At 43.2% G+C, this 14,417-nt stretch overlaps 2 protein-coding genes and 1 non-coding gene across 3 annotated transcripts in view; all 3 read right to left on the reverse strand.

Annotated features, from left to right (window-relative positions):
• Positions 1-385: 385 nt before the first annotated feature.
• Positions 386-2,932, reverse strand: LOC139562552 (lathosterol oxidase-like). Its single transcript, XM_071380316.1, has 4 exons — positions 2,723-2,932; positions 2,329-2,461; positions 2,133-2,233; positions 386-1,623 (listed from the first exon to the last, which is right to left on the reverse strand). Exons 1-4 carry the CDS (start codon positions 2,930-2,932, stop codon positions 1,156-1,158), a joined length of 912 nt encoding a protein of 303 aa, XP_071236417.1. The 3' UTR covers positions 386-1,155.
• On the reverse strand, positions 1,768-1,904 carry LOC139562728 (small nucleolar RNA SNORA57). The gene has a single exon (XR_011672435.1). It is a non-coding gene; the product is annotated as a small nucleolar RNA SNORA57 (small nucleolar RNA).
• A 4,886-nt stretch (positions 2,933-7,818) lies between the features above and the next one.
• Positions 7,819-14,417, reverse strand: part of rin2a (Ras and Rab interactor 2a) — a 68,877-nt gene continuing 62,278 nt past the window's right edge. The window contains exons 9-12 of the mRNA XM_071380527.1: positions 11,058-11,366; positions 10,821-10,952; positions 10,453-10,616; positions 7,819-10,326 (exon numbers count right to left, since the gene is read on the reverse strand). Of these exons, the coding sequence (XP_071236628.1) occupies positions 9,862-10,326; positions 10,453-10,616; positions 10,821-10,952; positions 11,058-11,366 (1,070 nt within the window). The 3' untranslated portion in view covers positions 7,819-9,861. The remainder of the gene's footprint in view (positions 10,327-10,452; positions 10,617-10,820; positions 10,953-11,057; positions 11,367-14,417) is intronic.

Raw genomic sequence — 14,417 nt, forward strand, 5'->3', positions numbered from 1 at the left:
TTCAGAACCCCTCCTAAAACCCAACCTGTTTCGTGTCGGTTGTTGTCAGTGACTCTTTGTTAGTTCCCCCTTCTGTTTGAGTGACATTTGGTTTTCCTGCTGGGGAATGTAACAAGCCACAATAAGTTTGTAATTGTCAAACTGATTTGTTGTAATTTTTTGGGGTTGAAAATGGGAATGGTCAGTGGTTAAATGTCACAACTTGGCAACTGAGGTAACACAATTTCTCAGAGTTTCCCACTTGTAATTACAATTTGGAGGGTCGTTCAAGAGAAACTATCCATTTGGAACTCCGTACTTCCAATAACTCCGACAGCACTCCCATACCAGAAAGTTTGTAGTAATAACAGCGACAACTCGAGAGTCCTATCAATCAACAACAATTCAGCTTTATTTAACATAGATTAATCTCTCTACGTAAACATTAACTTGTACCATAAAATCTGTCAGGAGGAATTGGATGCGTGGGATAACGAGCAGCAGTAGTTCCGTTGTTTGGGTTTTTCATCACTGATTATTTGGACAAATCATGGTTTCTCAGGTGTTAGCATCTTTTGAATTTCGGAAGGGGAGGGGGCATTTGGCCTGTAACTTGCAAAAAGAGAGGGTGGAGCTCTCTTAATCCCTTCTCTTAACACGTATGGACCCAGAATTTAATCAAGCAGCTGACCAATTACGTGAGACTTTCCTTCTGGGTTAACCAAGATTAAACATATGTACATCATTGTATTTTGGGATATACAGTATGATAGCAGGACACAATGCATATACAGACAAAGTGGAGGACCGAGAGGACAATGTCCTGTGTAGCTAGCTACTAGACAACACCATTACATTGTAGCTAGGTAGTCCATCAGCAGGACTATCATTTTTATATCTGAAAACCTGTAATTCTACCCCTATCTAATTTGTTAGTTATATTTTTTGAAGAATACATATAGCATGGTGTTTAGCTCGCTATCTATGAGTCAATCGCAGCTGGCTGAATTTGGCTACTTTACTGCTTGGATGCGGCGGGGAGACCGCTTCTCCTCAGACATGGCGGTGAAAGCTTTGCTGAGAACCCATTGGCTATCGAACACACAATGGAGTGAGGCATGGGCCTTGATGGCCTGGGAAGTTCTCTGAAAGAATAGTTTGGTTAGCTGCTACCAGCTACTCCTCCTTGCTCTTTGTACCGCTTTCATTATCATGCCCATTCGTGTGGCCATTGGCATTAGCCCCATTAGAGCTAATCTTCCCCTCGGCCGTCAGTCTACGAATGCAGTCGAGGGGGCCCTTCCCTTCGAGAACCGAGGGGTTTTGGTAAGACCCACCAATGCGGTCCCACAAGGTGAAGTACTGGCCGTAGTTGACGTTGAAGAAGAGGTGGTGGTCCGTGTGGTGAGCCGCCCCGTTGACCACCTCCTGCAGTGGACCGGGCATGCGGTAGTCGCCGTCGTGGATGGACACGGTCCAGATGTTGACAAAGATGTAGAGGACCAGGTAGAGCACCTTGTGCAGGGGGAAGAGGAAGGGGTAGACATGGTAGGGCATGCTCGACAGGAAGCCATCCAGCGGGTGGAAGGCGTGGCTGGCGAACGGCGTGGGGATCTTCAGCACATGATGCTTCTTGTGGAAGTGCTGAGGGGAGGGAACATGTCACAGAGATGATCCATTCAAGTGAAGGGATTCAAAAAAGGAACTGTATTTAAAAAACATTTGCTGAGGAATAGATAACATACAAAACATAAAACCTACTGTATATGGATGTGTTTGATCACATTCAAGTGTGCCAGCTATTGAGGATAGGACCAGCAGACGATAACACACACTGTACCGAAGATATAGCGCTGGCTTTGTTCTACCTCTGTACATTACATACACAAGAACTTAGCAACAACATGTATGCCAAGACGTGGAGGGAAAACGGTTAGATTGTTAACCAACTTTAAGACAATGTCAACTGCCTTAATCTCAGTAAGATAATTAGTTGACTTAATATACAGTATTTGTCTGTCATGGTGGACTGATTTGTAATACTGGGCATCTCCAACATCACATCTACAGCAACAATCCATGTCCAATTGACAGTGAAAGGACCTACCCAGTATCACACATTCCCATTGGTAACAAGACTTTGTAATGCCCACCTTGTAAATACATCTGTGGTGAAGAAACCGATGAATCCAATAGATGCACCCATCCGTGAATAACACAAAGGAAATCATGCTGAGAAGCAAAAAGGGCCAGTCTGATAAAACAAACCACCATTAGTATCAAAATGACAATCCCGTTTGACAAACATTCCAGAACGTCTGAGCGTCAGTGAACGCAGCGTTGTCTTACCCATGGGAGATTCTTCAACGTTGTCATAGAGCTTACTGTATCCTTTGACCTCAATGAAAAATAACGCCACGGTGGGGATACTAATAATGGGTAGCGAGGTCATGGCATGTCTGATCTCCCGCCACACCTGGTTCTGAGGACCAACAATGATATATGATCAATTTTCATCAAGAGAACACTTGGGAAGAAAGAATAGTAAACAAAAAGCAAATGCCAACTCTCAAGTAGTAACCTCACAGTATGTTAATAAACCTAAGTTGTTTGTCGCAGACCAACTTCATACAACTATTGTAGCCTGGTCCCAGATCAGTTTGTGCTGTCCTACAGGTATTGCGACATTAAACAAGATCTGGGACCAGGCTACAAGTATTGAGTATAATAAAGAAGGACATACCTTTAGAAACTGTGGATGTTTCATGAGGTTGTGGTCAAAGATGAATTGGTAGCTCAGCCAGCCAAGGCCCAGGTAGAGGACCGCGATCCCCAGGTTGGTGACTACCAACAGGCTAATGATCTGGCGCAGCGCTGTGTCCTCGGGCCATGACAGCGGGTACACGTAGGGGGTGAGGACATAGTGGTCGGCAACGTTCAGCACGAGATCCATGTCTGAATCAGTCAAGATGATAAGCAATGGCTTTGAGCAAAGCCTTCTATGCTCCGGTTAGAAGACTCCTCTTAGACTCCTCCTCTCAAGGAGTTAATCCAACCCACACATCATAAGTGACAAACAATTCTACTACATCTGCAAATTCCTCACTTATCAAAGCCAGAGAGAAGGCTTATCCAGAGAGAATGCTCTGGTTTTGATAAGTTAGGAATTTGCATGTGTAGCAGACAAAAATGTGACAAATGAATTGTGGGTAGAATAGACTCCTTGAGAATTACATGTAAACTGGATATGGCTTATAAATAGGGTGGGTAGTCAACTAGTCACTGTTAGATCTATAGACTATCAATTATAGTTTTTTCATACAGATACAGTATTGTGTTGTAATAGAACTAACGTAAATAACAGTAGGATAAATGGTAAGGCCTAGTAATGTAGCTCTTTTTTTTAAAGCAGTGACATCTGGGAATGCTACTGATAATGCTTTTTAAAGCAGTGACATCTGGGAATGCAACTGATAATGCTGTTTAAAGCAGTGACATCTGATAATGTCTTGAGGTAAACTGCTAGGTAGTCTTTTACTAGGCAATCTTTTAAGTATGCTGGCACCACCAAACGTTTTCCAGGAATGGGAACGCTTAACTGGGTACAGGCCTAGTCATTGTAGATTCTTGGTATTCCAGAAAGATGATAGCATGCATCTGTCTCCCATATGTTCGGTCATTTTGGAAGATGTATGTTATCCCTTTTTCATTTAATGGAACACCAAGGCTCTAATTTGGTAGTCTATTCCAGACGGTTAGAGAAAAAGTGCAACATATAGAAATGTGTAGGATCTAGCAAACCTGCGCATTACAGCTAATATATTTAAAAGTAGTTTTGAAGTCTCAGTCCAATAGAATGCATTAGTGTTAATTAATTAGTCTACATCAGGGATGGGCAACTGGCGGCGCTCTACGGATCAATAATAATAATGAAAAATTAACTTACTGTTGAGAGGTAGAATACACAATCTGTAATTTTGAAAATTGGTTGTGCATCAGCAGTTTTTCTCTTTTTATGTCAGTCACTCAATATCAGTAAAACATTTTTAGATTGGTGAGTTAGCTTGCTTCTAGACTGTCTAAACTTGTAGTAATCATGGTTGAATTACCAACCGGAGCGCCCCCATTGATAATCAGATATTATATTAAAAACTGCAAACATGTGTAGAATTCAAATCAAATCAAATCATATTGGTCACATACACATGGTTAGCCGATGTTAATGCGAGTGTAGCGAAATTCTTGTGCTTCTAGTTCCGACAGTGCAGAAATATCTAACAAGTAATCTAACAATTCCCCAACAAGTACCTAATACACACAAATCTAAAGGGGAGAATGAGAATAGGTACATATAAATAAATATATGAAAGAGCAGTAGCCGAGCGGCATAGGCAAGGTGCGATAGATGGTATAAAATACAGTATATACATATGAGTAATGTAAGATATGGAAACATTATTAATGTGGCATTATTTAAAGTGGCATTGTTTAAAGTAACTAGTGATCCATTTATTAAAGTGGCCAGTAATTGGGTCTCAGTGTAGGCAGCAGCCTCTCTGAGTTAGTGATGGCTGTTTAACAGTCTGATGGCCTTGAGATAGAAGCTGTTTTTCAGTCTCTCGATCCTAGCATTGATGCACCTGTACTGACCTCGCCTTCTGGATGGTAACGGTGTGAACAGGCAGTGGCTCGGGTGGTTATTGTCCTTGATGATCTTTGTGGCCTTCCTGTGACATCGGTTACTGTAGGTGTCATGGAGGGCAGGTAGTTTGCCCCCGGTGATGCGTTGTAAAGACCGCACCACCCCCTGGAGAGCCTTGCGGTTGAGGGCGGTGCAGTTACCGTACCAGGCTGTGATACAGCCCGACAGGATGCTCTCGTTTGTGCATCTGTAAAAGTTTGTCAGGGTTTTGGGTGACAAGCTAAATTTCTTCAGCCTCCTGAGGTTGAAGAGGCGCTATTGTGCCTTCTTCACCACACTGTCTGTATGGCTGGACCATTTCAGTTTGTCTGTGATGTGTAAGCCGAGGAAGTTAAAACTTTACACCCTCTACACTGCTGTCCCTTCGATGTGGATAGGGGGCGTGCTCCCTCTGCTGTTTCCTGAAGTCCACGATCATCTCTTTTGTTTTGTTGACGTTGAGTGAGAGGTTGATTTCCTGACACCACACTGAGTGCCTCACCTCCTTCCTGTAGGCTGTCTCATCATTGTTGGTAATCAAGCCCACTACTTTTTTGTCATCTGCAAACTTGATGATTGAGTTGGAGGCGTGCATGGCCACACAGTCGTGGGTGACCAGGGAGTACAGGAGGGGGCTGAGCATGCACCCTTGTGGTGCCACAGTGTTGAGGGTCAGCAAAGTGGAGATGTTGTTTCCTACCTTCACCACCTGTGGGTGGCCTGTCAGAAAGTCCAGGACCCAATTGCACAGGGCGTGGTTGAGACCCAGGCCTCCAGCTTGATGATGAGCTTGGAGGGTACTATGGTGTTGAATGCTGAGCTGTAGTCAATGAACAGTATTCTTACATAGGTATTTCTCTTGTTCAAATGGGATAGGGCAGTGTGCAGCGTGATGGCGATTGCATCATCTGTGGACCTGTTGGGGCGGTATGCAAACTGAAGTGGGTCTAGGGTGACAGGTAAGGTGGAGGTGATATGATCCTTGACTAGTCTCTCAAAGCACTTCATGATGACAGAAGTGAGTGCTATGGGGCGATAGTCATTTAGTTCAGTTATCTTTGCCTTCTTGGTACAGGAACAATGGTGGCCATCTTGAAGCATGTGTGGACAGCAGACTGGGACAGGGACCGGTTGAATATGTCCGTAAATACACCAGCCAGCTGGTCTGCGCATGCTCTGAGGATTTTTCTCTCTTCCGCATGGCAAAATGAGTAGAATTGCATGAAATGGGTCATAATTATTATTATTTTTTCTCCGCTGTGCCAAAATGTGTCGAATTGCAGGAAACTTGCTTTAAAACTGCAACATTTTCTCCATGCCCCATGGCAAAATGTGTAGAATCAAGAGGGGCGCAGAGAGGGCACATTCGCTATGTAGGGCACATTCGGGCACATTCGCTTTGTGACAAAATCATAAGTAGAATTGAAAAATGCGAGGGAAATTCATTTAACAAATAATTTTATTCGGTACATGGGAATTTAACTGCAAAAGTATGTGCACTATGTCATCACGCCCAGCCTAATCCGCAACAAATCAATTAGATGGAAACACATCTCTGGTGGGAAGTCACATTTATACAGATTTTAGAATATTCACATGAAATTCTGTCGCAAATTGGATGGAAACCTTGCTAGTGTGTGGAAATATTAAAAAACAAGAAAATCTCATTTTTTACTGTGTTGCCCCATAAACAGTGAATAGTAAACTAGAGCAATCTCTAAGCAAAGGACTTTATAAATATGAGACTGCTCCTGAGCATGTTGACAACAAAGCCAGTTAAAATAGTACCACTCACTTCTGTCCATGCACTCCCTCAAACATGTCCACTTGGAGAGACTGAGGAGGCTCTGATCTGAGCTGGCAGGTGTCCAGCCCCCTAGAAACCTGAGCCTAGCAACCTATCAGTGACCTGGTCACAGAGGGGGCTGGGATTTTGAGGGGCAGGTTAATGAACCCCAGTCTCTCTGGCGCCATCTGGGGATGGGTGGAGTGAGGTGTGAGATGAATAGAGAGACAGCACCACTGGCAGTGGGAGTTCTCTACAGCATCAATGGCGTAAAGTACTTAAGTAAAAATACTTTAAAGTACTACTTATGTCGTTTTTTTGGGTATCTGTACTTTACCATTTACATTTTTACTTCACACCCAAAAGCACTCATTACATTTGGAATGCCTAGCAGTACAGGAAAATGGTCCCATTCACACACTTAGATAGAGAACATCCCTAGTAATCCCTAGCTTCTGATCTGGCGGATTCACTAAAAACAAACGCTCCGTTTGTAAATTATGTCTGAGTGTTGGAGTGTGCCCCTGGCTCTCCATAAATAAACAAGAAAATGGTGGGGTCCTGTTTGCTTAACATAAGTCATGTGAAATAATTTTGACTTAAGTACATTTAGGCAATTACATTTACTTTTGATACTTAAGTATATTTAAAACCAAAAACTTAGACTATTACTCAAGTGGTATTTTACAGGGTGACTCACTTTTACTTGTCATTTTCTATTAAGGATTCTTTACTTTTACTCATATGACAAATCGGGTACTTTTTTCCACTACTGTGCAGCATATAACACAAAGAAAGAATTCCACCCGCCAGAATGTCAACAAAGTCTGCTGGGAGCCAACTATATTCCACCACCCTGCCACTTCAAGTTGAATTTTGGCTACCACATAGAGCCTGAAAACACTGTACAACAGAATGGCACTTGAAAAGGAAAGAGACAAGTTAATCCACCAGATGGCGATGTAGGCACATGATATTCTTCATTTCCTGTCAAAAATAAAATCAGATCACAACTTTGAGGAAGTTTGGTTGAGGTCATTCAAATTAAAATAATTGGAAAAGTATCATAAAAATATAAATGTCAAATTACATTTATTTCTAAATAGCCTATTTGCTCGAAACTGATGTTGACCCTAAACGACCAAGCCAGCATTAAATACTGTAACTACACCTTTCTGTTGAATCAGTCCTACTGAACACTTTTAAAAATAGCAATTAAAGTTCACACACACACAAGACTGTATGCCTCCACTGCAGGTGAGTGTACCATTTCCTGCGGGGGTAGGTGAATCCCAGTAGGTGAATTTCAAGTTGGCCAAGGATGTGGAAGGAAGTGGCCCCCTCAGTGGCAAACATACACACCACACGCACATATGCACAGTCAAATTCATGACCAAAATTTATTGAGTGCAAAATAATATCATTCAATGATACGTACAGAGAGTCTTTAGCATAGGAACATAAGTCAATTTCTTGTTGATCTTGGAAGACTGCTTTTTCCATATCTGTTATATTGCAATCTGTGAAAAATCCCAGCACAGATACATATAAATACAAAAATGTGTATCATTTAAAATATCTTGTTAGAGTAGCAATTGTATTACAGTATAAGTAAATTCAAAACAGGATAACACCTAAGTCCCCAAAAAGTTTGACATATTTCAATATATTTAACTAACATTATAAGCTACATAGTGTTTCTAACAATAATGCTATTGCCTACTCAACCTTTCCTCAATCACATTTACCATCTCACTTTTATGTTATCGTTCTACAGCACCAGCAATGCTCAACTCTACATTTCAAAATGTAAACATTGAAGTACTGATACATTAATAGAATGCAATTTGTTTTAACATGATTTGTGTTCAGTTAATGAAACAGAGCTTTATTTTATTAATGATTCAGTTCTACTTCACATCTCATCATTTTCGCTCTCCGTCTTTTAAATCGGTGTCCTTCAAAATTCAAAAGGCACTCTCACATCTTAGCTACCTTTGTTGCAGGTGCATGGTAACAATTGAAAAAGTAACCTGCACACTGCTCTTGCTAGTATCACTGCTCTTTATTGAGCTTTACGTATCGACCTCACGGCCTTTGTCAAAGCTTAAAAAAGAGCAGTGATACCTAGCAACAGCAGTGTGCAAGTTTCTTATTTTTTTCTCAAATCTGCATCCTTGCAAATCTCTCTCATGCCCTCTTACCCAATGCTCGAAATCTTACCAGCCAAGAGCCAACACAAGTTTGTGCATTTGTGTGTGTGTGTGTGTGTGTATAATCTCAGACCAGCTTGAGAATTGACACACCAAATTTCATAAGGCAATTTAGGCATACTTTTAATATTTGTCAGTAGTACAATATTTCATGACCTTGTCTGAGATTTGACGCCGGTACTGTAGACCAAGCCAGTCAATCATATATCACACAATCACTATGGCAGCGATGACCTCTATTAACTAAGGATTAGCTATGAGGGTAGTACAGTATCATATCTCCTGGATAATCATAACATTAAGGACGTTCATTATTTCGTCGCTGGCTGACATGCCTGCTTCTAACATTTAACAAAGAAAAGAACATGCAATGATAAAACAATATTCCATAAAAACACACATCCTGCAATTTTACCAGCAACTGCAACAAGTAATTCATAATAGATGTAGGCTATCACCCAGATAAAGTAATTGCTGTATATTTGCTATAAAGGCTATTTTCTGTCTGAAGAAAAAGTGAATGGACAGAACGAGTACATCACTAGATGGAACCATTGCAGACAAAAGTTACCCCTATCCACAGATCTGAGATCATCTTTCCCTCGACTTATCCTTTGCTTCACCACTAGGAGTTACAAACCAAAAACTGACCACGAATCTGAACTTTCAGACACTTTTGCAGTATGACCGTATAGACGGTCTGTCTGTGTCTGTACCAAGACTATTTCAAAGCCTTTATCCATCCTTATCCATCCTTTATGTGAGTGGCGTTTGACCTCACGTGTGCTCCTTGAGTGCCATGTCCCAAAGGTTTGCCCTCACGTGTGCTCCTTGAGTGCCATGTCCCAAAGGTTTGACCTCACGTGTGCTCCTTGAGTGCCATGTCCCAAAGGTTTGACCTCACGTGTGCTCCTTGAGTGCCATGTCCCAAAGGTTCACAAATAGAGCTGCAAAATAACCCCATCTGTCGCATTTCCTTCCCTCTTCCTCTCCTTTCCTCCTGTACTTAGACAAAGCTTTCCGCTTTGAGGACACCCTGCTAGACAGAAGATTCACCAAAAGGGGAAGTTTGTTTTGGCTAAACTCAGCATGGCTCAGCTTAACCCAGTTAGGCCCAGTTCAATCCAGTTAAACACAGCTCAGATCAGTTTTGTTGGGTTACAGAAAGAATGTCCAGATGGGGGGTTTCCAGCCCTGCAGCCTCAGATAGATATGGAGTTGCCATTTTGCTGGTTGGGGGGTAGACTGAGGCTGAGACTGGGACCAAGGTTGAAGTTGGGCTGGGGGTCCGAAGGGGTTAAGGATACATCATTGTGATTTGGCTCAGAGTCCGTGGTAAGGTTGACGTCATTGAGAATGGACTGGGGTTCAAGAGAGGTCACGTCCAGTTCATTGAGGTTAGCCACGCGACGGAAGACGAAGTGAAAAGGTGCAGCCTGGGGTCGACTGTGGAGCTCAGCTTTGATCTTCTGGGGGTATGTGTCAGGGGCTAGCTGCTGGCTCGAGCCCTCAGTGAGCAGGAACAGAGCGTAATTCTCAGGGTCGGGAATTTTGAATTTGTAGGCACAGATCTGGCAGACTTCCTCTGTGGTGGCGTAGGGCTGCACCTGCAGGGTTTTGGCCGTGCAGCCGCTGTCCAGCTCCTGGAGCGCCACTCGCAGGTAGTTCTGAGGTAAATGAAAAAGATAGGGTTGTTTAGATGTATTTAGTCAAAGGGACTAAGAGTTAAGAATTACGTTTGTGTGTGTGTGTGTGTGTGTGTGTGTGTGTGTGTGTGTGTGTGTGTGTGTTACCTGAAAGTCGTCTACAGAGGGTGCAGTGCGCTGGGTGGTGCGGCGACGGTGCCACTGGTGGAGTGTGTTGCGTGTTTCAGAACTGAGTACACGAGCTGCTTGCTCCTCTTGGAAGTTCCTAATGAGGGACATGGCTCCGTACGCACTGGTCAGGTAGTATCCACCTGAAACAACACAGGAGAGAGAGGGTGTCAAACATCACTGCAGCCTGACACTGCTGCAACAGCGGTCAATGATTGACACTCAAGATTTAGTTGAGTTTACTTGAACATTACGATCTACAATAACATGGAAGAAGAAAGGGAAGATTAGGAAGGACATACAGTACACATAAAGCAGATGTGTGTGTGTGTGTGTGTGTGCTGTACCTTCTCCATTGAGCAGAGAGGGGTCCAGCAGCTCCATCATGTAGAGGATCTCGTTATCTAGTTGAGGCATGTCACACTGGGCCAACACATAAGTCAGCATGGGCAGGAAGTCATCTGCCCCGTACAGACGACCTGAGACACACACAACACTACAATTAGAAAGAGAGTGTCGATGTGTTTGTGTGTGCATACATATGTAATTGGTCTTGTTTATGCATGTGTCTGTACACTATGTACCCGAGTTGTCCTCCATGATGGTATAGATGAGTTTACACACGCGCAGCAGCATGGTCACTTTCTTCTCAGGGGAGTAGAGTTTACACATGGTGTGAAACTTGTGCCGGATCTTCTCTATGGCGACTGGATCCGGAGGGAGGGCGTCGGTCACGCCCATTTCCTGGGGCTGCCGGACCTTGGCCAATGAGAGGTTCTCCTTAAGCTCCTGCCACGCCCCGCTGCGGATCTGGAACTCCTGGAGGGCCACTCCCACCACACCTTTAAGGGGCTTCAGGACAATCTTATGCATGGCCTTCTCTAGGACATAGTCTATTTGGGGAAAGAGGGAGAAAGAGGGAGAAATACTATTATTTTGACAGCAAATACTGATAGGCACCATCCACTCCGTATGAATTCATTGCAGGAAGTCTTAATAGATTCTTGGTAGTAGTAGGAGTGGGATTCAATCCATATCATCAAGACATTATGCAGACCTCAGGTTTTACAAGCACTCTCAAAGAGACCGACTAATAGGAACCATGATATCATAATACACACAGGATGAATGCAGAGTGGGAGTCTAACCACAGAGCTGAATAAGGCAGAGAGAGAGAGAGCTGACTGTGCAGTTGAATGGGGCAAACTCAGCAGGATTATACTGGAGACATCTGCAGACTGAGGAACAGCTTCTTCCAACACAACATTTTCAACCCGTTCCCACATTGTCTCGACCCACTTTTCTTTCTTTCCTTTCGCCTGTCAGATTAGCTGCTTTCGAGGCTACTCTTCCTGGGGTCCAAACAGGAAACTACACAACAAATAAAATACAATATTTACTGAAGAAAAATATAAATGCAAAATGTAAATAGTTGGCCCCATGTCTGAAAAAAAAAAAATGAAATATTCTATATGCACAAAAAGCTTATTTCTCCCAAATGTTGTGCTCAAATGTGTTTAAAATCCCTCTTAGTGAGCATTTCTCCTTTTCCAAGATAATCCATCCACCTGACAGGTATGGCATATCAAGAAGCTGATTAAACAACATGATCATTGTGCTGGGGATAATAAAAGTTTATTTCACACAACACAATGCCACAGATGTCTCAAGTTGAGGGACCGTGCAATTGGCATGCTGACTGAGGGAATGTCCACCAGAGCTGTTGCCAGAGAATTGAATGTTCATTTCTCTACCAATGTCATTTTAGAGAATTTGTCAGTACGTCCAACCGGCCTCAAAACCACGGACCACGTGTAACAACGCCAGCCCAGGACCTCCACATCCAGATTTTTCACCTGCGGGATCGTTTGAGACCAGCCACCCGGACAGCTGATGAAACTGAGGAGTAGTCCTGTCTGTAATAAAGCCCTTCTGTGTGGGTGGCCTATGCTCTTCCAGGCCCACCCATGGCTGCGCCCTGCCCAGTCATGTGAAATCCATAGATTAGGGCCTAATGAATTTATTTCAATTGACTGATTTCCTTATATGAACTGTAACTCAGTAAAATCGCTGAAATTGTTGCATGTTACGTTTAGATGTTTTGTTCAGTCGTACCCCAACCACGTATCACATACATAGCACTACATTTACATTACAATTTAGCCATTCAGCTGGTGCTCCCATCCAGTGACCCACAGCTAGAGCATTCATCTTAAGACAGCTAGGCTCGACCACATCACAGTCGTATCCCAACCACGTGTCACATACATAATGCAATGCATAAAAATGTTGGTGTCTCTTCACTGTCCCTGTCGTGCCATAGAGTGTTCTTTTATTGTTTTTTGTTATCTGGTTTCATTGCTAGCTTGAGTAGCCTGGGGTGGCAGTTCCATTTAGTCATGGTTCCATTTAGACACTATTTAATACTGTGTGTTTCCCAGCCTCTGTTCTGGACTTGGGAGACCTCTGGTTGCATGTCTTGTGTGATACCGAAGAGTGTCCGAACTGTGTGCCCACTGCTTGAACAGACAGCTCAGTACCTTCAACACATCAACACCTCGCACAAAGACCAATAGTGACAAAGTCAATCATTCCTCAACTTTGAGCCAGGAGAGATTGACATACATGTCATTGACATTTGCCCTCCTTGTACATTAAGTGTAATACGTGCTGCTCTGTTTTGGACCAACTACAATGTGCCTATGTCCTTTACCGCACCTGACCACAAAACTGGACAGTAGTTCAGGTGCGACAAAACTTCTCAAAGTAGCCTAACCATTTGATCTGAGAATGTGTGTAATGCATATAAATATGTCTTTCTTCCTCGTAAGTCAAGATCAGCAACACATTTCCTTCCTTGTAGGCGTTACATCACTGTATCATTATCAAAAGTATTGTTTAAAAATAGACACTGGTATTACAAAACATAATTCTTCCAGTAAGCAGAATAACCAACAGGTTAAACTAGACTTGTGACACTTCACTGGCAATTAGTCAGATTTGATCAAAGTCAACTTGTCATCTTCTATGAACAAGCCTGGTATTTTGTAATTATTAGGATCCCCACTAGGAACTGCAAGAGCATCAGCTACTCTTTCTCAGGTCCACATGAAACATGACATAATACATTAGTGCAGAACATTATTAGTCAAGGACAAATACATACATTTAAAACGTCACACAGTCTACATATCAGTACATACACTCAATATCCAGGTCTAATACATAGTACAATACAATATACACTGCTCAAAAAAATAAAGGGAACACTTAAACAACACAATGTAACTCCAAGTCAATCACACTTCTGTGAAATCAAACTGTCCACTTAGGAAGCAACACTGATTGACAATAAATTTCACATGCTGTTGTGCAAATGGAATAGACAACAGGTGGAAATTATACGCAATTAGCAAGACACCCCCAATAACAGAGTGGTTCTGCAGGTGGTGACCACAGACCACTTCTCAGTTCCTATGCTTCCTGGCTGATGTTTTGGTCACTTTTGAATGCTGGCGGTGCTTTCACTCTAGAGGTAGCATGAGACGGAGTCTACAACCCACACAAGTGGCTCAGGTAGTGCAGCTCATCCAGGATGGCACATCAATGCGAGCTGTGGCAAGAAGGTTTGCTGTGTCTGTCAGCGTAGTGTCCAGAGCATGGAGGCGCTACCAGGAGACAGGCCAGTACATCAGGAGACGTGGAGGAGGCCGTAGGAGGGCATCAACCCAGCAGCAGGACCGCTACCTCCGCCTTTGTGCAAGGAGGAGTAGGAGGAGCACTGCCAGAGCCCTGCAAAATGACCTCCAGCAGGCCACAAATGTGCATGTGTCTGCTCAAACGGTCAGAAACAGACTCCATGAGGGTGGTATGAGGGCCCGAAGTCCACAGGTGGGGGATGTGCTTACAGCCCAACACCGTGCAGGACGTTTGGCATTTGCCAG

Source organism: Salvelinus alpinus, chromosome 32, assembly GCF_045679555.1.
Source record: "Salvelinus alpinus chromosome 32, SLU_Salpinus.1, whole genome shotgun sequence".
Classification (NCBI taxonomy): domain Eukaryota; kingdom Metazoa; phylum Chordata; class Actinopteri; order Salmoniformes; family Salmonidae; genus Salvelinus; species Salvelinus alpinus.

What these genes read in the sequence shown, in the direction of transcription:
- LOC139562552 (XM_071380316.1), bottom strand. Translation starts at nt 2,932, where the DNA reads ATGGATCTCGTGCTGAACGTTGCCGACCACTATGTCCTCACCCCCTAC. An exon ending in AACATCCACAGTTTCTAAAG is followed by an intron (nt 2,462 to 2,722) that starts GTATGTCCTTCT and finishes GTTGGTCCTCAG; the next exon opens with AACCAGGTGTGGCGGGAGAT. An exon ending in CGTTGAAGAATCTCCCATGG is followed by an intron (nt 2,234 to 2,328) that starts GTAAGACAACGC and finishes TTGTTTTATCAG; the next exon opens with ACTGGCCCTTTTTGCTTCTC.